Source organism: Tenebrio molitor, chromosome 6 (assembly GCF_963966145.1).
Source record: "Tenebrio molitor chromosome 6, icTenMoli1.1, whole genome shotgun sequence".
In the NCBI taxonomy this organism is placed as follows: Eukaryota; Metazoa; Arthropoda; class Insecta; order Coleoptera; family Tenebrionidae; genus Tenebrio; species Tenebrio molitor.
Genome location: NC_091051.1, coordinates 3,054,867 through 3,075,968, shown reverse-complemented (window position 1 = coordinate 3,075,968; position 21,102 = coordinate 3,054,867). Strand labels below are relative to the sequence as shown.

General features: G+C 43.3%; 5 protein-coding genes across 11 annotated transcripts in view; 4 read left to right on the top strand and 1 right to left on the bottom strand.

The window, feature by feature from the left end:
• The first annotated feature begins 37 nt into the window (after window positions 1-37).
• APC10 (anaphase-promoting complex subunit 10) lies at window positions 38-757 on the top strand. The gene is made up of 2 exons (XM_069052507.1): window positions 38-228; window positions 277-757. The coding sequence occupies exons 1-2, from the start codon at window positions 111-113 to the stop codon at window positions 723-725; spliced, it is 567 nt and encodes a 188-aa protein (XP_068908608.1). The 5' UTR covers window positions 38-110; the 3' UTR covers window positions 726-757.
• clos (closca) lies at window positions 745-8,523 on the top strand. Of its 4 annotated transcripts, XM_069052496.1 has the most exons (18): window positions 745-961; window positions 1,009-1,137; window positions 2,024-2,184; window positions 2,233-2,830; window positions 2,877-2,995; window positions 3,042-3,213; window positions 3,260-3,477; window positions 3,561-4,999; window positions 5,048-5,625; window positions 5,673-5,915; window positions 5,964-6,121; window positions 6,177-6,429; window positions 6,477-6,729; window positions 6,784-7,178; window positions 7,225-7,401; window positions 7,449-7,532; window positions 7,580-7,785; window positions 7,835-8,523. In XM_069052496.1, exons 1-18 carry the CDS (start codon window positions 745-747, stop codon window positions 8,390-8,392), a joined length of 5,958 nt encoding a protein of 1,985 aa, XP_068908597.1. In that variant the 3' UTR covers window positions 8,393-8,523. The 4 variants fall into 4 exon arrangements, with proteins under 4 accessions (XP_068908597.1, XP_068908595.1, XP_068908594.1 ...); XM_069052494.1 differs by having other exon boundaries at window positions 5,673-6,121; XM_069052493.1 differs by having other exon boundaries at window positions 2,024-2,830.
• Window positions 1,101-10,802, bottom strand: LOC138134306 (RWD domain-containing protein 2A). Of its 3 annotated transcripts, none has more exons than XM_069052503.1 (2): window positions 10,581-10,802; window positions 1,101-1,995 (listed from the first exon to the last, which is right to left on the bottom strand). In XM_069052503.1, the coding sequence occupies exon 2, from the start codon at window positions 1,991-1,993 to the stop codon at window positions 1,157-1,159; it is 837 nt and encodes a 278-aa protein (XP_068908604.1). In that variant the 5' UTR covers window positions 1,994-1,995; window positions 10,581-10,802; the 3' UTR covers window positions 1,101-1,156. The 3 variants fall into 3 exon arrangements, with proteins under 3 accessions (XP_068908604.1, XP_068908603.1, XP_068908605.1); XM_069052502.1 differs by lacking the exon at window positions 10,581-10,802 and adding an exon at window positions 8,648-8,785; XM_069052504.1 differs by lacking the exon at window positions 10,581-10,802 and adding an exon at window positions 7,973-8,108.
• A 699-nt stretch (window positions 10,803-11,501) lies between these two features.
• Window positions 11,502-12,930, top strand: LOC138134308 (uncharacterized). Of its 2 annotated transcripts, XM_069052506.1 has the most exons (4): window positions 11,502-12,162; window positions 12,211-12,256; window positions 12,311-12,389; window positions 12,439-12,930. In XM_069052506.1, exons 1-4 carry the CDS (start codon window positions 12,088-12,090, stop codon window positions 12,884-12,886), a joined length of 648 nt encoding a protein of 215 aa, XP_068908607.1. In that variant the 5' UTR covers window positions 11,502-12,087; the 3' UTR covers window positions 12,887-12,930. The 2 variants fall into 2 exon arrangements, with proteins under 2 accessions (XP_068908607.1, XP_068908606.1); XM_069052505.1 differs by having other exon boundaries at window positions 11,533-12,162; window positions 12,211-12,389.
• A 5,010-nt stretch (window positions 12,931-17,940) lies between these two features.
• LOC138134301 (paired mesoderm homeobox protein 2B-like) overlaps window positions 17,941-21,102 on the top strand; it is a 29,228-nt gene continuing 26,066 nt past the window's right edge. Inside the window, exon 1 of the mRNA XM_069052490.1 lies at window positions 17,941-18,735. Coding sequence (XP_068908591.1) covers window positions 18,423-18,735 — 313 coding nt within the window. The 5' untranslated portion in view covers window positions 17,941-18,422. The remainder of the gene's footprint in view (window positions 18,736-21,102) is intronic.

Genomic DNA, 21,102 nt, shown 5'->3' with positions numbered 1-21,102 from the left:
AGGGGTTGGTTGAGAGTGAAAGTTGGTACTCCGTACAGATTTCTATCTCTGTCGCTCCGTCGGTATGACAGGTCGATTTGTTTACAAATTTTGAATTCTAATCCGGATTAATGTTTAAAATGGCCTCAAAACCGTCCATAGAGGTGGACCCCATTAAAAGCGAGCGCAGCGGGACAGTTCGCGAGGTGGGCTCGCAGGCGATTTGGAGTTTGTCGTCGTGCAAGCCAGGTATTTTGAGGTTATGTCGGCCCAACTCATTCTAATCAGCGCTTTCAGGGTTTGGAGTCGACCAATTGAGGGATGACCGTGATGACACGTACTGGCAGTCCGACGGACAGTTGCCCCACCTCGTCAACGTTCAATTCCAGCGAAAAACCACGGTCAGCGACATTTACATTTACACGGATTACAAGCTGGATGAGAGCTACACCCCTAGTCGCATCTCGATCCGGGTGGGGAGCCATTTTAACGACCTGCAGGAGATCGAAGTTGTCATGCTGACAGAGCCGACGGGGTGGGTCCACATCCCCATAAAAGATATCAGAGACAAGCCAATTAGAGTGTTCATGATTCAAATTGCCGTGACTAGTAACCACCAAAACGGCCGCGATACCCACATGCGGCAGATCAAGATTTACAGCCCCATTGAGAAACAAGGCATGGCCATTGATAATTTTCTCACTTTTTCTACAGTAGAATTTCAACAGTTTGCCACAATTAGGTAAAATCGTTCGGCGTTAATAAATGTTTACATTTTTTGGATGGTTTTTGTTACCTCTCACAAAAACTTATCAGCTGTGCAAAAAATCTCAATCCCCTTGTCCTACACGTGTGTGGTGTGTTAAAATGTTGCTCCAGGTCGGCGTGTTAATCGCGGGGTTTTACTTTTTGCACGCGACGAAAATGGAGGTGCTCTCAGGCAACTTTTTCGAGAATTTGCAAGCCCATCCCAAATTGTTAAGTAAGTCCCTCTGCTATACCTTGAAAAATCTACTAAAAAAGTTTCAGTTGAGTCGGATCTGAGCGATCGATCTAGACAGTTTGTTGAGCGACAGATCGACAATTTCGTGGGTCTGGTTATGCGGGAAGAAAAAAGTCGCAAGAAAAAACGCAGTTTATTACAGACATTTACAAAAGGTAAGTAAGTATGTACAGATCACAGCGGACCGGGTTTGACCTCGACCCCGAAAATATCTTTGAATATGTATCCGCAGTCGTGCTCGTCTAGGAACTTGTACAGCTCCCCCATGTTCATGTGGGTGCACTTAATACTACTGTTCTGAAACACTCTCTCCTCGAACGTTCGAAACTTTAGGAAGCCGTCACCGGAGTCCTGACACTGCTCGCTTATCTTACAAAAAATCCGTTTCCAGTTCATCGCTTTGATGGTTTGCCACCACTCGTTGCAGTCACTCGTCGTGCCCTCCACGCAGATTATTCCGGGCTTTCCGGGCATGCAGAACCCCGTGATGTTCATCTTCTGGGCCAAGTCGACAATCTCGCGCCTCTTCGACTTGCTGTAGATGTGATGCGAGTAGATCCAGTACCGAACCAGCGCCTCGTCCTTCTCGATCCTCTCCTCGACCTCCTCCGAAACGACGTAGTTCTGGGCGTTGTCTTGCAGCCAAGAGATCGCCGAGAAGATGCACGGCTCGCCTCTGCTCACTCCTGCCACGTAATCCCCCAAGTCCTTGTTGAGCGCGGCGTGTTGCTGCTTGTTCAGTTTGTGGTTGCGCACGAACAGATCCGGCTCGACGTCCGGATACTCGTGCGACAAGTTGATGCACAACTCGAACTTGTGCTGGTCCACCAGGAGGTTCACGGTCAGGTCCAGATAAGCCGGAAGCTCTGGGGCACGCCCCTCGACGAAGGCGTGCACGTCGGCCAGCACGTTCAAGTCTTCCACTCGCAGCTCCCCCGGGTTGTACATCGACTGGAGCGTCTCGACCTCCGAGAGCTGCACCTCAAGATTCTTCCTTATCTTGTCTTCCATCTCTGCAAAAATAAAACCGTCATTTTTTAGGAATCTATCTGCTCAACGGCGTCGAAAAATGCGCTACGATCCCCGCGCGCTTTCCCGTGGACATCACCCTCTTCAGACAAGGTTCGCGGTGGTTCGCCGCCGCTCTGGAGAGCCCCACCCCCAAAAACAACGCCAACAGTTTGGTCGTGTACAAATTCGCGGTAACGCAATTATTTGGGGTGAATCAACCGATGAATCGAGCTTTTCAGGATGAAGCTTTCGTCGAAGAGTCTCGAGTGGCGGTGGTGAACGGTGTCAAACTCGCCACTGTCGCCGCAAAAAACCGCACGTTAATAGCGGTGGCCGAGAACGACGCTCCCAAAAATACATTCCACGATAAATCCGGGATTTATCAATTCGACGCGTTCGGATTGGTTAAAATTCAATCCATCGACATGCACTATGCAAGTGACATTGTTATGTGGAGAATTCATAATGATGTGTACATGTCCGTTGCTCAATTTATGTCCAATAAAACCGGAAATATTCATTACGAAATAGAACTACCAATATACAAATGGCTAGGTGGACACTTTGATTTGGTGCAAATTATCCCCAGCAAAGGTGCGACAAGAGTCGCACCTTTCGCCGCAGACAATTCGCATTTTCTGGCGATAGCCAATTTCAGAGACGACCGAGGCCAAACCAGAATCTATTCGCAGATCTACAAATACGACTACCACGGCGAAAAATTCGAATTGTACCAAAACATTCTCACAAGAGCTTGCAACGACATAAAAGTGTTTAGCTTGTCGCACGATCGCAGAAAAGATGTTTTTCTTGTGGTCGCAAACTCTCACGAGAAAGGTAATTGTTTTGTTTTTTGTTTCTGGACCTCACAACAAACTTCCAGACTTCGACGGCAACATCAACTACGAGACCGACTCGATCATTTACAAATTGGTCGACAACTACTTCATCCCTTTCCAGAGCATCCAGTTGAACGGAGTCGAGGAGTGGCTTCCGCTACAGGTTGGTAAAAACCCAGATTTGAGCGATTTGTACGAACGACTTGCAGGGTCCTGATCAGGAGTTTGTTCTTGTGGCCTCGTCTCGCTTCGACGGTTTGCGATTCTTCCAGTACGACGGTTGGGAGTTTACGGAGGTGTCCCAAAAAACAACAGAGTTGCTGCGCGGGTCTGGTATCACATCAATTCGTTCCGCTGATTTTCGCAACGTTACAACACTAGGTGAGTCTTGAGGTACTTTTTGTATCGGAAACTGACACAGTTTCAGTTGTGTCCAACAAAAACAACAACGGTAATGTCGGTAACTTGTTCCGGTTGAATTTCACTTACCAAAACACCCTGAACGAGATGTACGACGACATGATGGGGTGGTGCGGTGATGGACTGGAAAAAATCAACGAGATGACCAATGCGGAGGTCTTCGATGCCGTTTTAGGGGAGGCTCAGAGGGCAGACATCGACGAAAAAGAATCACAGGAGTTGCGAGTATGTCAAAGATGGCTGTGACACCTTACGTCAAATTTTGACATTTGCACCTACTGCGATTAATCGTGTGAATTAATTTTCAGGACGCGGAAATCGAAGAAATCAATTCTAGAATCGCTTCGTTGAACTCGTTATTGGATGGAATCGATTACGGTGATGGAATCGCGGCCGATCAAATAATCTTCAATAATCTCACGCTTTTCGATAATTTGAACGCCACCACAATCAACAGTTTCCAAACGAGGGAGATCCTCGATAACATTCTGGATATCGAGGAAGGGTTCGAATTGGGGGAAGTAGATTTTGCGTCGATCAAAATCGAGGGTGATTTCACCCCCACAACAATCAATCGTCAAGATCCGAGCAGTTTGGTGTATCGTAACGACAATTTGACTCTCGAGTTTTTGACAGTGGGGAAAGTAGTTTCGTATGGGGTGGAAATCGGGGGGACACTGAATGGGGTCGTCGTAGACGACGGAAATTTGCTCATGAGGACTGGAGATCAACAGTTTTCTAAACCTTTGGTTGTGAGAGATGTGACAGTGGACAGAATCTTTGCGAGATCGCTGAAGGGAAACGACCTCGCGACTATGAGATTGTGGGACGAGGGTAGCGTCACCGTCGAGTCTATGGAGACTTTGACAGTTGAAAATCTGATGATCGGGGGGTACATCAATGACGTCGACGTGCCCACACTAGACAAGTACGCTTTGAGGAAAACCGGAGACCAACGAATCACTTCTTTGTACACATTCGACACCCTTCGAGGAACGAATTTAGACGTGAGGGGCGAAATCTCCGGGAAAACCTTGTCGAAGTTGGTGCCGATCGACGGCGGCGAGTACTCCATCGACTCGGACTTGTTCTTTTCGAGCGGTTTGTTCGTGAACGACCTGAAGGTGACGCGCTCCATAAACGGCATCCTGGTGCACGACGGAAAACTCGACGTCCTCTTGAAGAACCACCCCGAAGAGCAGGAGATTTCCGGTGAGAAAATCTTCGACGACGTGCGAGTCCATCGCGCGATCTACCTCCGAGGCCGCATCAACAGCGAAGACATGGAGAGAATGAACCCCGTGGTCACTCTAAAAGACAGCATCGTCCTGGACGGCGACAGGACCGTGACCGGCAACGTGCGAGTTGAAAACCTCGTGAGCGCCGACGACGTGATCACTCCTGATGGCGCCCACTCCTTGTCGAAACTCGAAGCCGACGGTCTCCGACTCACCGCCAAAGAAATACAACCGCGGCTGCACTTCGCCCAACAGCTGAACGTCGACGAGATTTTCGTCGATCAAATCAACGGCAGAGAAGTCAGCAGTTTTGTAGTGACGGGAAGCGAAGACACGCAAATCGTCAAAGGTGCGAAGACCTTCACCGGAGACTTGACAGTCACGGGGGATACAAACGCGCTCAAAATCGACGACGTGGAAGTGGAGGAGTTGGAGAATAAAGTGCTGAAAGTTGACGGTGATCAGATTGTCACCGGCAAGCACCACGTCAAGAATCTGATAGCGGAGAAGTAACATCGGTAGTTTTTAGTTTCTCGATTGTATTTTTTCAATTGCAGAATCGAGAGCAGGAGGACGCTTTTTGACAACAAGAAGCTGAGCACTGTTAAAGCTGACGCGAACAGGACTAATTCCGAAACTGTCTACATCGATGACGACTACAACGTGGAGAGTGTCCAGGCGAAGACGATCACTGTTAAGGGACTAGTCAACGACTTGTTTTTCGACGAAATGGTGAACGACACCGTGACCAAAGACACCGATCGTCTGGTTCGTGGTCACAAATATTTCGGCGAAAAACTCACAACTGTTGAATTGAGCGTCAACAAAGGCTTCGACGTACCGAGCGAGATCGACGAACTAGCCCTGGCCGGTCCCTTTGAGATCACCACCGTCAAAATCGAGAATCTGTACTTTGAGAAGGAATTCAACGGCGTCGACCGTCACAGTTTTGGAAAGAACGAAACACACGAAGACGGCTGCAGAACAGTTGAAGGCGAACAAGTCTTCAACACTCTCACAATATTCGGTGGGGCTTACATCGCGTCGAATCAAATCAACGGAATCGATGTGAGGGAACTGTCCGAGAATTCAGTCAAACTGGACGAACCCTTCGAATTCAATTTCGTCACTTTCGGTACTGTCGACCCTCTCGAAAACACTCTCCTCTCATGTTTGTTTTAGAATCGGACGTCATTTCGAACGACACGGTCCTTCTGCACGGACACGTCGAAAACCTCGACTTCGACAACGCAATTTTCGCAAACACCGAGTCCGAAGTGACATTCTTCGACGAAAAAACGTTCAAGACTAACCTCACGATAAACGGTACCGCCAGTTTCGACGGATTCGTCAACGACTTTAATTTCACACAGTTCTGCAAGTTCGCTTGGGGCGAAGTGCGCCACAAGAATCTGACCCTCGATGGTACGAAACAATTGCTTGTCGCACAAATTGGCTCAATGTGCATTTCAGGTGATGCGTTTTTCGTCAGGGGTCCCGACGTCGCTCACCTCAACGGTCTTGGCGTCCAAACCATCAACGACGAGGCTTGGTTCGGCGACGAGGACAGCGTCTTGACGGGTTCACTCGAACTCGGAGACGTCACTTTCACAACTGACGTCACCGTTGGGGTAAGTACAAAAGTATCGTCCGTCAACTGTCACAATGTTGCAATGTTGTTGCCAGGGTTTCGTCGACAACATCAGCCTGATCCATCTCCACGAGAATTACTTCAGCAAGTCGAAAGACCAAAACGTCACCGCTACGTTCACCTTCGAAGGCGATCTGATTTTCGAAAGTGACGTCACAGTTCCGGCGATGACTCTAGGTGGTGAAGTGAATCGACTCGATCTGGACGAATTCGTCCACACCGCGCTGCTGAACGATCACGACCAAGTCTTCGAGAGCGTCGTATTTTTGGAAAATTGCTCCGTCCAAAGTAACAAATCGAATTTTCGTCGATCGTTCGACTACATTTTCTTCTAGACTTGACCGGTGAGTTTCTGGTGAACGGTCTGGACCTGGACAAGGACGTTATGAGATACGACAAGGTCAACATGGTCACTGGTGCAAAACATTTCGATAATCTGAGCATCAAGTCTTTGAAGTTGGACAAAAACGTGAAGATACAAAGCGTGGACGTTTTGGAGTGGTTCAAAAATTCGGTGCTCACGACCACGGGAAGCAACATCACCGGGACCAAGAGCTTCAAGAGCGCGACGTTCAGAAACGGGTTGCAGTACTTACGATCCACCCTGTACTAGGTCCGTGGGGTTGATTTGTTGTGTTCTAGACTCGACGGATACTTAAATGGGTTGAGATTCGACAGTGGCAACGTGATGTTGAAGAGCGTTCCCCAAGAAATCACAGGGGTGAAAATTATACAAGCACCTCTTCGCGATCCTGTCGTTTTTAAAGGAATTAAACTGAAAGGTCGACTCAACGGTGTCGACATCGTCGAGTTGATCAACAACCAAGCCTACAAAAATCAAGACAACATCTTCAAGAGTCGTCTCAACTTCTTCAATAACATAACTGTTGACAATTTGGAGGTTAAAAAATCCTTCCGGGGGGTGAACATGTCTGAATTGATCACAAACGTGACGAATTTGGGTGCTTTGAACAATTTAGTCGATCAATACAACAAACTCTTGAACATGGCAGGCAAACTCGAAGACTCTATCGGAGGTAAAGAGAAATGTCAAAAGAATTCAAGTGACGATCGATGTTTCAGCACAAGCCTACTTTCTCCATCACTATAAAGTTGTCCAAACGATACCTGGAGTATCAAACAGTCGCAAAGTACTGTGGATAGATGGCGCCTACAGAATTGGGGTTTTGGTAGAAGACTCCGGTGTCAAAATGGACCTCTACTGTTGGAACCCTCAAGACGAACAATTTACAAAAGACGGTAAATATCGTCGTTTGATGACAACACATACAGTGTTTTGTTTTCAGCGTCTCTCACATTTAAAAGTGACCACTTGGTATACGTCGACCAGGTACTGATGGGACAATATCTCTACATGGAAAGGAGCGACGGTACTAGTCTTATATTGGGTCAAATCGGTACTATCTCTATGTTTAAGGTTTGGGAGAGTTCGCTCCGGTGTCGAGTTCTGCCGATAATACAGTGACCATCCATACCAACACCACAACATCCACAACTTCGTTCGCTCTACCCTCAAACACCGCTTGCACCTTATTCACCTATTCCGACTGCAACCCCAAGATTTTCTGCGCGAAGGGACAAAGCGTCCACTTGTTGCAAACGCTCGACACCGTCGCGTCCAAGGTAAGCGGACGCGAGCGCCCTCTACAATACTGACAATGCGACTGTTTAGGCCGCTTCGATCACCGTCGACACGTTGTATTTGGTCATCGTGAGCAAACCCAGCGGGGAGGAGTCCCGCACAGAGTTGTGGCGCTTTAATAATCGAACAAACGCCTTCGAAATGCAACAGTCTATGTTCGAGGCTCACCCCAAGAGCGTCGCCACAGTTTCGTACAACGGCTTCCACTACTTGGCCATAGCTTCGGGACACCTCCACAACGCCATCTACTCCGGAAGGGTGGAGATTCGGCGATTCGACCCGTCGACCCGCGCGCTTCTACCCTGGCAGAGTCTGGAGCTTGACGCTCCGGTGCAGGTGGAGTTTGCGACTTTGCCCTCCGACGAGCTGGTGTTGTACGTCTTGACCGACAACCCCACCGAACCGTTGCTCGTCTTCCGGTACGAGGGGATCGCCGGATTCCAGTTGACCGTCACCGGGTCCACTCTTCCGGAGATCGTTTACTTGAACCAGTTTCTGGGTGGAGTCGATCGGCATTTTATTGTTGCGCAGAGTCGTGACGAAATCAATGTTATAGAGGCGATTTTTAAAGGTGAAAAAGTAAACTGAATGATGTAATTTGAAAGGGGATTTAATAATTGTCGCCGATTTTTTTTTGTAACGTTGTTTTTGTGTTTTTTAATTATCTTCGAATGTGTAGACGTACATTGAAGTACAATACAATGATGGATTAAACTAGTTTTGTCCAAGTCTTTTTTTGATAACCTCGAAACTGATAACGACAGTTACATAAACAAAACCGCGATGGTATCGAGTGTGACATCGAATACATGTCGCAAATTAAGTCATGAAAAATGATTTTACCTTTCAGGTTTGGCGGTTCAGCAGGTCTCACCACAAACATGTGTTTTTGACGTTCGCACTTGACAATTATTGTTTGTTTACGTTGACATTTCCATAAATAAAACAATACAGAGGGCGCTGCGCAACTCGTTATCGCGTGTATATTGTGTTGCCTATACCACCAGAAAATATTGCAGGGGTTGTGTTCTTGTTGTCTTACTCACCCCCAACACTTCAACTGGTGCGAATGAATCTATTAAAACACTCTTTCCCTCTCTGATGTCGTCTTTCCTCACGATAATATTGTTTAGTTTTGCGGAAATGTTTTCGGTTGATGATGAAGGGGAGGGACGAATCGGAGGCGCAAATGTCCACTAGAATGGTTGGTGTTGTAGAATCAATGGATCATCAAATTAGATTAAAACCCAATTCGGACGTGGGCGAAGTGCGTAGATGGCGCGCGTCGGTCACGTGTCGTGAAAGAATATGACTGTTAGAGTCACGTGTCTCCGGATGAGATCATATCTTGTGACGAGGCATTGTGCCCCGAAATCAAACCTCCAAAGTGGATAATGATCGTAATGGGTCGGTCGGTGGGTCCTTTGAAGGATAAAGGAGTTGGTAATTGGAGAGGGCGATAAAAAACAAGGTGAAAATAATATTGAAGAGGCGATTATAAGAGATGCGCTGATGAAATTAGCACCATGATTGCAGAATACATTAAGAAACTAAGAAGAAGAGTTTCAAGCCTAGAATTTAATTAGAATGTAAAAGCGAATTAGTCGGTTAATGCGGCTGTTCATGGCTCTTAATAAGATAAGAAGCAATTTGAGACTGTAATAGCGTTAATATCTGAAGCCTCATTTCATAAACATCGATTAAAGGGTTGGAAGGCAAGGCCGGCAATTTCGTTCGCTGCGGCCCAGCCATCTGAGGGCCCCTGGCTGCACAAAATCGAAATCAAACTTGAGGCCATTAGGCGAAATTAACTGGTTATTTACTGTCGCTTTCGGGGTGGTTTTGATTTCCGCGGGTTTTATTTATCAAGAAGGACGAGGAGGAGAAAGGCTTTCAGGTCGAGCCGGCGACGGAATCACGGCCACATATATTACGGTTCGCGCCAAGGAAAAAACCGGAAAAAGTCCGGACCCGCCGACGCAACAACAAAACACATAATTCATTTAATGAAAAAGCTTATTGCACAATTTGTGTACCCCAAGCAATCAGCAGAAAGCAGAGCGGCGTGCGCGTGTGTGTGTCTGTCGGGGTTGTGTGTGTGCAATAAGACAAGAGTGCCGCCCGACCGACTACAATCTAGACTAATAGAACGGATGAAAACGGTCTAGAAATGAGTCTCAACTCTGCACAAGAGCAGATTCCGGCCAGACAAATATCTCCGGCGAAATAAGAACAGGGGAGAGACTGATTGTCCTCATTGCCTCGGGACAGGAGTCCGTGTCTGTTCCGGATTGGCACCGGAAAACGGATCGCCGACTGTTCCACCACGAACAAATCGGCTTTTCCGCGAGCTCGGTCAATTATTAAACGTTTCCCAAAACCATCTTCTTACGAATTGAACAGCGACAATATTGACTTTCGTCTCGAGGGGAGCGCCTTTATTGACATTCCGCCGCTCATTGGCTTAAGCAGAGCTCGCGAAAAAGCCGGCCATAAACAATCCAAAAGGCAAACTTTAATTTATGTTTTTTCAACGTGAACGCACGTCAGAAGGGGCTTAGCGCCAAAGGAGCAGGAACGAGCGTTAAAAAAATTGAGGAGGGGGGCGAATTAATTCCTGTAATGCACGACCAGGAAACAGCACTAGGACGAAGATTCTTTCTCAAATTAGAAAAGAAAACACTCCCGGTTATGTTGATCAACAATTTTCCAAAGAGGAAGTTGGACAGAATCTTCGCAAAAGTGCAGGATGAAGAGAAGACTTCTTTGTACTTACAAGTTTGACACCCTTCAAGGAATTTAGACGTGAGGGGCGAAATCTCTGGGAAAAGCTTGTCGAAGTTGGTGCCGATACTACAGAGAGTCCTTTACGAGCGGTTTGTTCGTCAACGACCTGCAGGTGTCGCGCTCCATAAACGGGATCCTGGTGCACGATGGAAAAGTCGACGTCCTCTTGAAGAACCACTCCGAAGAACAGGAGACTTCCACCACCGAATTACAACTGATCACTGGTCAGCTGTTTAAATCTAACCTAACTTTTTGCGTGTTTTTAATAATATTATGCAGTTTAAAAAATCTGTGTTTTTACTCTTTTTTAAGACGAGTAATTGATCAGCTGATCTAACCTCATTTTTTGCGTTGTTTGTGTTCTTAATCTACAATTTGAAAAATCAGTGTTTTTCTATTACGGTGTCATAAAGAGCATTTTGTGACACTGAAAACAGTCACACGAAAATCAATTCGTTTCGTTTCTAGTGATTATTGAATATTGATACCTAAACGCTGTTCAAAAATCAAAAAACCATTGTGGTGCAAATTGACTTATCTGCCACTGTGATAAGTAATAGAAAATGTCATGAAAAATGTGTGTTATTTGCACCTTGATTTTTGAACAGCGTTTACTAAATATCAGTGTTAAATGTGATGTCATTTGAACCTGAATCCATGTTGTGGGATCACAATAAACTATTAAGGGGGTAGATTATTACTGTATAACAATATTTGGGAGACAATTTGAAATTTAATTTTCAATGAAATGACATTTCTTCGATACCAACCCAATTCCATTAAAACAAAAGTCACTAGATAATTGTTTTATATTTTTTAAAATTACAAGCAGTGCAAGACGTTTTCGAAATTTTAAAATAATCCTCATCTGCATTTCCACTCCGTATTAATTTTTGTTCAGTTCCTGCGCGATCGCGCGCTTCCTCGCTAATCGTGATTTATCCTTGGAGCAGCGTCGTGCGTTGGTGGAAAACCCTGGCGCCCCGCGTCCTGATCCTGTCTCAGGTCCCCGATCTCCGCTCCGGGCAATTTGTCCAAGAAGCGCTCCACCTCTAAGATTCATCCCGGAGTCTCCGGGGACCATCCTAACTATGGCCGCCCCGCTCTATAATAAACATCTATCACGCTGTTTACTTTTCACTTCTTCCTTGCCGAATTGACAAAGTTCGTAGGCCCGGATCGCGCGCAATTAAAACCTCCTCACCGGACCGTGCACTCATTCTAAATAAATTTCGGGGTAATAAACGCGCCGCACCCCAGCTCGCAAGAGGCCATCTGTAGCGTTGCGGCGGCAAACTTCCACTTGATCGCTCTTCGGGTCCGTCACGTGGCTTGGATGGGCATTTGGCAGCGGCATTGTCCCCTAGCACAATGACCGTGATTTATGTAACGGCGCTGATCATTTATCAACTTCGTCATCCACTAGTCTTTGCCTTTTTGACAGGTGCCATATTAAATTCAAGTGTTTGTAAAATTTGCAAAAAATGGTGTGAAAAATGATATCGGCCAATTTTGCTGTGGCGGTGGTGACTGTCGTGCTGCGAGGGTTGTTGGACAGGATTCTGGCCGCCGTAGGTACGCTTAATCTCCCAAAGCAGCGCCTTTGACTCGGCTTTCAGGTGCAGGCCCCCGCGATCAGGACTCCTCTCCTTCCGTCGTCCACTGGTATTGTCTTAATTTCGGGAACTCTGTATTTGTTGTACAACCATTTGATTAAAGGTAGGAGGATTCGAGTCGCTTACTCGCCCTCTAACAGTAGGCGCTCCAAGGTCCTCGACGGCCACATCCGCAAATCCGGGTAAATGCCACCTCTCCCCCCTCTCACTGTAAAACCGGATAATTTGCAGGTCGCAGTCCTCCTCCGCTTCCAACTTGAGGGACCACCGAACATGGTTGCCCAGAAAATTCAGATCGCACAGATCCAGAAGTAGATGTAGGAACAATCTGCTTCAAGCGACTAAAGATTCGTTGCAGATGCTCCACCATGATTGCTCCTCCACGTGCTCGCTCTCGTCGAAGACTGTCTCCTCGACCAAGTGCGATTGCACCAAGGAGGACAGCCTCGGGGGGACTGTCACCAAAGAGGGCTCTCCCAGCGTGTACAGCATCAAATCGGACGGAGAGAACGTACTAGAGAAGATCGAGGACAAGCCCCTGGAGCCCGACGTGGAGAGGTTCCAGGGCTTCGGGGACTGCGACTGGGAGGAGCACAGACCCAAGACGGTCAAAAGGAGGAGGAAAACCAAAACCACGAGAAAGACGAGGAGCGGCAAGATTTATTCTTCCTACTTATGACGATGATTCTTTAGATGCTTAAAAAATAAATTATTTATGTCGTACTCTTTTGTCTGATCTGGTAGTGTCAAATCCTGTAATCCTGTATCCTACTGTTTCTCTGGAGACTTACCAGGACAAAAGCTTGACAAGAAAATGACAGACCATTCCTAAAATCACAAACATAGACCAACTGATCTACGTAGAGTTCCACTAGGTTTAGGCTTCACAAGTTTTGTAAATCAAGACGAAGAATAATCGAGTTGTACCTCTAGTTCCACTAGGCTTCTCAGGAAACTTTCTAGGCTTTTGGAAGGAAGAATTTCGTGGAGTGCTCTGGATGAAAACATTTCTGTAATCCCAAACATAGAACAACTGATCTGTGTCGAGTTCCACTAGGTTGCACAGACTAGGCTTCTCAAGTTTTGTAAATCAAGAGGAAGAATAATTGAGTTGTATCTCTAGTTTTACAAGGTTGCTCAGTTAGTTTTTAGGCTTTTCAAGTTTTGTAAATCAAGACGAAGAATAATTGAGTTGTATTTCGAGTTCCACTAGGTTTCTCAGGAAACTTTCTAGGCTTTTTGAGTGTACATACTTAGGAGGAATTTCGTGCTGTGGATAAAATCCGACGGCGAGATCGTCCTGGACGAGTCGGTGAAAGGATGAGCGCAGGATCTAGCCGTCGTAGTCGACGCTAATCCTTTGATCCCATTAAAAATAAATAGTTCCGTGCGGCGTTTGAGTTTTGCAAGGAGGTGATCGTGGCAAATAAGGAAAGTTTTATTTCGCACATAAATCTTTTAATGTGAATATTGGATTAGGCCTCCTACGAGGTCCCTAAATAATTGTGCGTTGCGCTATATCGGTGTACGAGGGTCGCAGGATTCCCCCAGAGGACCGCTGCAGCAGGTCCTGCGGCTTGCTGCCGTTCGACACCATGTTTACGATGGGAAGGAGTCTGGGACTCCGGTCGCAGCGTAATCCTCCGGGGCTCGGTCGCAATTATCGGGGGCGCGATGATTGATTTTTTCCGTTTAAAAGTCGACGGAAAATGGCGTCTTCGCGTAATTGCTCCCGTTCGATGGGACGAGGCCGTAAAAAGGCAGCGAACGGCCGACACTAAATCAAAACCGGAAGAGTCGAGCCGAGACACAAATAATGAAATAATAAAGCTTATTAAAAGCGGAACGTCGCGTCGATTCAGGCTCCGGCCTCATCATCTGTTTATCGTTATGTGAAGAGTTTTCTCCTCCATTGCGCAGATATCGTCCGGAGTTGGGCCGCGGACCGCACGATAACTTAATGGCACATGACCGGATCAGGCCGATAATTGAACATTTCGACGACATTAACGGATTGTTATTGAAATTAGGACGGAATTATTTTGCGTTCATAATGGGATTGTGACGCAACAAGTCGGGAGGTGGATGAAGGACCATTTGAATATGGAAATAAGGGATGACATTCCACCATGCAGAGGGTACATTTAAACAGCACAGATTAGTCATGCACATACATAATGGGCCGTGTTGTTATACATGGTGCACTGGAAAATTAGCACTTTTCTTTGATTGACGCTCTCCTCAATTCGATGTTCTCGAAAATTTTTCTCCACTTCAAAACAGTTCTTTTTGAGTTAATTCCGAATTGTCGCCCATTTGATTTTCGATTTTTTGGGTGGGATAAAATTTACAAAAGTATCTCTCTATAATACAGCATAATCGAGGAAGAATCAAAATGTGATCTTTTTAAATACACCAATGAAGGATATTCATATTATTTTGCTCATTTAGAATAGTTATTTTTGATCTAGTTATTTACGTTAGAGTACGGTAGGTGTATTTTCCAGCGCGACAACTAGGTTTCAGGTTCGAGGCGAAGCCGAGTGTCCGAATAGTTGGAGCGCTGGAAAATACACCTACCGTATGACATTTGTATTACACTTTTCGGCTGACCAAATGTTTTATTTTGCACTTTTGCAGATTTTTATGAAATAATAAATGTCAAACTTTTTGACATACAGATCTGTCAACCCGATAGGTTGTATAAAATAAAAATTAAAAAAAGCTGTGGCCAGAAGTTTGTAAAAAAGTGAAAAAAAGTGTAATGTTATCCATCAGTTCATCATGATTCATGACTCATCATCAAGACAAAATTCTTCTAGTAAATCAATCAATTTCTTCAATAGAAACGGATTTTCATGAAGTATATTATAATTCAGAATAAGTGGCACCGCGGTAGGCGTTGGAAATTCAAATTTACGTTGGCAGCAAGATACTGTTGGTAACCTTCGCTTTTAATTTGGCCTTGATATTATCAATGGGATCATTTTGTGTTTATTTTCTTGTTATAATATTTGGAATTTCCTTCTTTCATTTATGAAAAGTGTATTATTTTTCTGGGGGTATCTCTGCTGTGAGCGAAAACCATGTCAAAATTATGTAACGCATAACGTCAGAATAAAGTAATGACGGTTTCACATGTTTGCAAAATTTTTTGACATAACATAAAGCTCGCTTTAGAGAATCAACGCCTACCGCGATGCCACTTATTCTGAATTATACTATAACTATTTCATTTACCAAGTTAGAGTCTTCAATCGATATCACTTTGAATAATTGTACTATTGGAAATTTACATTTAAATATTGTTCAAAATAAATAAACAAGTATAATAAATATAAATATTTCCTTAAATCGTGGCCTCTTCCTTAACCAAAAATTGCAGAATGCCACATATTTTTACGTTCTGGATATAAACATTTTTAGGTTATGTAAACTAAAAACAGTAGCTTCGCGTAATAATAGATGTCAGTTTTTGAAAAAAGGCTTTTTAAATGTTTTGTGAATAAGAAAAAACAAACATTTTTGATAAGAAAAATGTGACGAAAGAATTAAATCTCCACCTCGCTTGTGAAATAAGTTATGGACATTTAAATGTCATCATTTTTGACGAAACAGTTTTAAAATTTGCAATTTTGAAAATTCATTTTTTTTTCATATCAAATAAGGTGAAAATTTCAAATCTAACACTAAGACATCAGAAATTCAATAACACTTAAAGTTTTGTGATTTTTTAAAGTTTTGTTTGATTGTTCCTCTTGTCATTAGAGTTTATTCAAAGTTATTTCCAAAGTTACAATTTTAAAGTCCGTCGCTTTCGAATATTTATTTCCTCGTAGCAAATTTATAAAAATACAGTTCCCAAAATAGCAATTTTAGAAAATTTTGAAGATTACTCTGTCTTAAACATTTAAAAACGTAGAAATATCTCAAAAGAAATTTTGTTAGTTAAAATGCATTCACGTTGTTTTGGCATAATCGGAGGCCATGTAAATTTTAATTAGGTTATGTTTTTCTAAGTTTGAGGTTATAAACAGAGTCAATGCCTAGTGCATTGTTGTCAATTTTACTAGTTTGCAATAGAAGAATAATAATCAGACATCGCCGAAAATTCAGCAACATGTTATGTTGATTTTGATAGGTCCACATGTCAGGCACTTTAATGAGGAAAATCAAACAGTGTGTCCAACGTTAACAAAATAAATCGTGGCCTTCCATTATGCCAAAACAACGTGAACGGTGTTTAGAAATACAGCGTGATCAACAATGACAGTACGTTGGCAATGAAACAGTTGAAAAATATTGGTATTTTTTTGTCTCACAATTGGCACTGACCGGATGTTTTAACATAACACGACATTAAAAAAAATTAGGTTATGTCGGTTATGTTTATGCTATTACAAAAATTAACTTTTGATGGTAAATGTCAAATTTGGCTGTCAACGCTGTCAAAGCTGACAACCGGAAATGCGTTTAGGTTACAGTGGTGCCAAAATCATTCAAATTTTCATTGTTGCCAACAGATTCAGTCATTCTTGATCACGTTGTATCTGAGATGAAATTTTGATGTTATTTACAAAGTTAGTTACAATATTTTGATAACAGTTTTATTGGGTTTTTCAATATTTTTAGGTTTAATTTTGAACAGAAAATTTTTTACACTTTTTTGAAAACCTTGAAATAAGATAAAGATTAATAATGATCTATGATTTATAAAGATATAAATGAAAAAAATATTGATATCGCAAACATAGAACAACTAATCTATGTGTACATTTCCATTAGGCTTCTCAATGCTTCTTTAGGTTTTCCTGTAGCAATTGCTTCTAGCAATTATTGTTTGTCAAAGTCCATCTAAACTTAGATTTTTAAACGCTAAACGGTAAATTATAAATAAAAGATATTTTTAGTTTGATTTTTTGAATTTACTAAGAAAATTGACGCACCAAGCTTCTCAGCAGTTCTATGGTTTTCAAATGTCAATTTCTTTGTCTCTTACATTACTCGCCATATCAATAAATAAATCTATCCAACAAAAGTGTATCTTTTATTTAATTAATTAGCTTTGACAGACATCTTGATTCCACAAGGTTTCTCAGACCATATTTATAGATACGATTTCTTTTTTTACTTTATTGTTATTATCATTTATTCACAACGGTGTCGCAAATAATGTTAATTTCGAGCGAGAATTTATGAAATTTTATTTTTACAATTCACGAACCACGCACATCCCAGCAGATTAAAAATATTGGCACTGAAAAATATGTCAGCTATGGCAACAAATTATTTTTAAATTTATACCGCGGCTGCGACACTCGCACTTTGCGGCAGTTTTTGGTGAAAAATCGAGACACCAAAAATTCACACCACCACTTTAAAAAGTACTTTTGCTGTGGTTCTAACAAGTTTTTTTTACGACAGTCGCTGCGGTCGTGCGCGTAAACTTCCAACTCGTAGAAAAAGCAGACTCGAGAGGCACAGGAAATTTTGAGTTTCGGCGTCAGGAAAAATGTGTTTTGCTTTTGCATTCCGTCGTCGTAGGTTATCGAATTTGGAAGTGGAGGAGAAGAATTTTTTTGGGAATTGTTGTTTGCTCGTCGCGTAATTCTTTATTCACGATTCGATTTCGTCGGCTCGGCGGCGGCGGTATCGCAAATAAACAGACGTGGAAGATGTGTTGGCATCTGTTTACCCGTTGGAGATGGGAGACAATCCCGCTCCTGTCCTACAGGTGTCAAAAAATCGTCGGATCGGATCCTTCCGGTCCGAATTCGGAACTGTTGATGCCGGTTTGGAAAAGGGAAAAAAGGGGCCAGATCGGCCCCCGGAACGCAAATTTAATATGAAACAGTAGCATTTTAATATTCAGGGTTCATATGTGTGCGAGTTGTCACTCGGAAGTCGCGTGCTCGAAGGGTCGATGACGTAACGGGGCCCTTCCAATGGGAGCCGGCGTCGGGGAGCGGGTGCGTCCGCCATTGGCCGGCGGCGGCGTCATGGAGGGTGGCAACGCCCCGTCCTGCCGCCCCGACCCACCCCTAGCCGAGTTATTGAATTAAGCTTATCATTTGATTTCGACGTAGCAGACAGTCGGGTCTTCACGCGCGGTTCCGTCTCTTCGGAAAAACTCCTCGAAGTGGAGATTTGGCAGTAATCGCGCCGTAATTCGATCATATTGGGGGTCTGATTGTATTATTGTGTGCGTGTGCAGGATGGACTACTCTTACCTGAACCAGGCGGGCTTCGACTCGGGCTGCCTGCAGGGGGCCGGCATGGACCCCACGGGCCTGGGCAACATGCCCTGCTCGTACGGCGACCTCACCTCCTGCAGCCAGATGTCGCAGGCGGCCTACAGGTACACGGCGGCGGCGGCGTCGATGGCGCGCTCCTACAACCCCCCGGGCGGCGGCATGGGGGTCCACCACCCGGGCTCGGCCGGCTCGCAGTGCGCCGTGATGGGCGCCCGGCCCCACGTCCAGGACGTCCACCGGGCCTCGATGTTCCCCTCCTCGATGAACCTGCAGAGTAAGTCACCAACACGCGCCGCCACGACACCGCTCCCGGGGCCCGCTGGAGGCAGACTGACGGATGCCGAAGCCGTGCTCGGCTTCTTTTTCTCATTCCGGCCATTATAAGACCATAACTCAGTTGTGCTTCGCTAACAAGGTTACACCTCGACCTTAGCCACTACAGAGAGGCGCCCCCACCACCGTTCAAATTAAATAATTTAATAGCAGCGAAAGTTTATTGTGAATAATCTAGTTTGCCGGGTGAGGATCGCCCTTCGCCCTTCGCCCGGGGAGAAAGAAAGCGGAGCTTTATTTGTTTAGGTTATTGCGCGGGGGACTCCCACACTCGCGACCCCTTTCTCCTCATTTTATTTTAGATACCTAAGTACATTTTTTCATTCGAACTTTACTCGCACCTCTACGACCACGATCAAAATTTTTTCGCAAAATATTTCACCTAGAACTTGGATCGCGGTGCCGTCGGGTCCGCTTGAAACTGAAGCGACGGCTCTTCGGCTTTGCCTCGCTCTGCCTCCGAATCTCCTCTTACCAAAATATCAACTCTTAACCGACGTTTTACGCGAGCTGAGTCAATTTTAACATATTTTTCTTTTCGTTTCTCCGGAAAACCAACGAAAATTTGTGTTTCTTTCGCTCTTTCAAAATTTTATGATTTATGATAAACAGCGAAACAGAGAAATTTAGAAAAAAACTACGAAAATTTTCTATTTCTATTTTTTTGAGGAACATGTACCTGTACAAGTTTTGGATAAGAAATTTTAATTATCTATTCACATTGTCTTTTAAAATTTCAAATCCTTATTTGGAAAGTTTACAACCAAAGAAAGTTTCTGTTTTTTGCACCTTTTCACCATCTTTCAATTTTGTATTGACTTTTGAAATGCAATTTCGAAAATTATTTTTTTTTCGTATCGTAATGAAAGTAGCACTTTTTTAAACGAAAAATCGTAGTGAAAGTAGTACTTTTTTGCATCATTTTATTTCATCTCCTTGGAGATTTTAAATTTTTCAAGAATCCTTTTGGGCCAAATTTCACAACTTACCACGATATGCAAAAAAATAGCGTGTACAGCACGTTATGAAAGTCTCTTTTTTTCACTCATTTGCTTGATTAACTCGGGCTACGTCCTCGTTAATCAGATTGCAAATTCATGAAAAAAAGAATGACCTTCGTAACTAGTTGTACAAATAATTATAAAGCAATTCAGTATTTGCAAAAATGTTTTAAACGAAACTGCTGAGTAACAGTCAAGATTTTTCTTCTATTATAATTTTTTTCCTTTAATTACGGTCATCTAAAAATTTTGAAAACATTTCTATTCTGTGATTTTGTTTTGAATTTTAAAATTTTACAATTTACAAATTATTTAGATATTTAATATTTCCAAAAATTTGCTAAATGTATATTGAAGCAGTGAACGTTTCAATAAAAAAGTTGGAAGAATTGTATACGGGGTTGCACAACAAAATAAACCAATAATAATGACAGAATTTTGCATCTAAAGAAAGTTTATCTTTTTTGCGCCCTTTCAGTATCTTTCAATTATGTGTTCACTTTTAAAATGTTGTTATTTCGGAAATCATTTAAAGCTATTCACTATTTTCAAAACATTTTTAAAAGAAACTACCACGTTACAATCTAGATTTTTCTTCTACAATATTTTTTTCTTTACTCTTTTCTCACGATGCTAAATTTTCGAAGTTTAGAAAACATTTGTATTCTTTGATGTTGTTTTGAATTTTAAAAGTTTACAATATAGACATAATTTAAAGACATTTAATAATGTCAAAATTTTGGAAAATATTTTTATTAAAGCAGTCAATGATTCAACAGAGAAGATAAAAAAATATCGGGTGTTCATTTAAATTTCTCTTCATAGTTGGGGTTGAAGAGTCGATTGTGAACGCAACACGCATTAAAAATCACGAGTCAGCTGTTTAAATCTGACCTCACTTTTTGTGTTGTTTGTGTTTTTATTCTGCAGACGGATGAGTGGTGCGTTCACAATCGACTCTTCAACGCCAACTTTGATGAGAAATTTAAATGAACACCCGACATAATAAAAGAAAGTTTCTCTTTCTGTACCTTTTTAGTATCTTTACATTTTCTACTCAATTTTAACTTAAAGATACAAAATTTTTTTAAAAACAACTGCTATAGGTTGCTTAGGTTAGAATCTTGATTCTTTTCCCTTATACCACGCAGGTCACCTTCCTTGCAATAATTCTCAAATTTAAAATTATTATCAATTTTATCATTTTTACTACAGAATGTTTGCGGAAATTCTAAGAAATATTTTACAACCGCTATTCTGCAAAATGGACAAAGATATTTCTTGGTTTCATCTTGGTTTTCATCGAA

Coding starts and splice junctions, on each gene's coding strand:
- LOC138134308 (XM_069052505.1), top strand. CDS start 12,088: ATGATATCGGCCAATTTTGCTGTGGCGGTGGTGACTGTCGTGCTGCGA. Junction 12,163..12,210: donor TGGACAGGATTCTGGCCGCC/GTAGGTACGCTT, acceptor CTCGGCTTTCAG/GTGCAGGCCCCCGCGATCAG. Junction 12,390..12,438: donor GGCCACATCCGCAAATCCGG/GTAAATGCCACC, acceptor GATAATTTGCAG/GTCGCAGTCCTCCTCCGCTT.
- APC10 (XM_069052507.1), top strand. CDS start 111: ATGTTTAAAATGGCCTCAAAACCGTCCATAGAGGTGGACCCCATTAAA. Junction 229..276: donor TTTGTCGTCGTGCAAGCCAG/GTATTTTGAGGT, acceptor CAGCGCTTTCAG/GGTTTGGAGTCGACCAATTG.
- clos (XM_069052492.1), top strand. CDS start 745: ATGTTTACATTTTTTGGATGGTTTTTGTTACCTCTCACAAAAACTTAT. Junction 962..1,008: donor AGCCCATCCCAAATTGTTAA/GTAAGTCCCTCT, acceptor AAAAAGTTTCAG/TTGAGTCGGATCTGAGCGAT. Junction 2,996..3,041: donor AGGAGTGGCTTCCGCTACAG/GTTGGTAAAAAC, acceptor AACGACTTGCAG/GGTCCTGATCAGGAGTTTGT.
- LOC138134306 (XM_069052502.1), bottom strand. CDS start 8,687: ATGTTTGTGGTGAGACCTGCTGAACCGCCAAACCTGAAAG. Junction 1,996..8,647: donor TGAACCGCCAAACCTGAAAG/GTAAAATCATTT, acceptor TTATTTTTGCAG/AGATGGAAGACAAGATAAGG.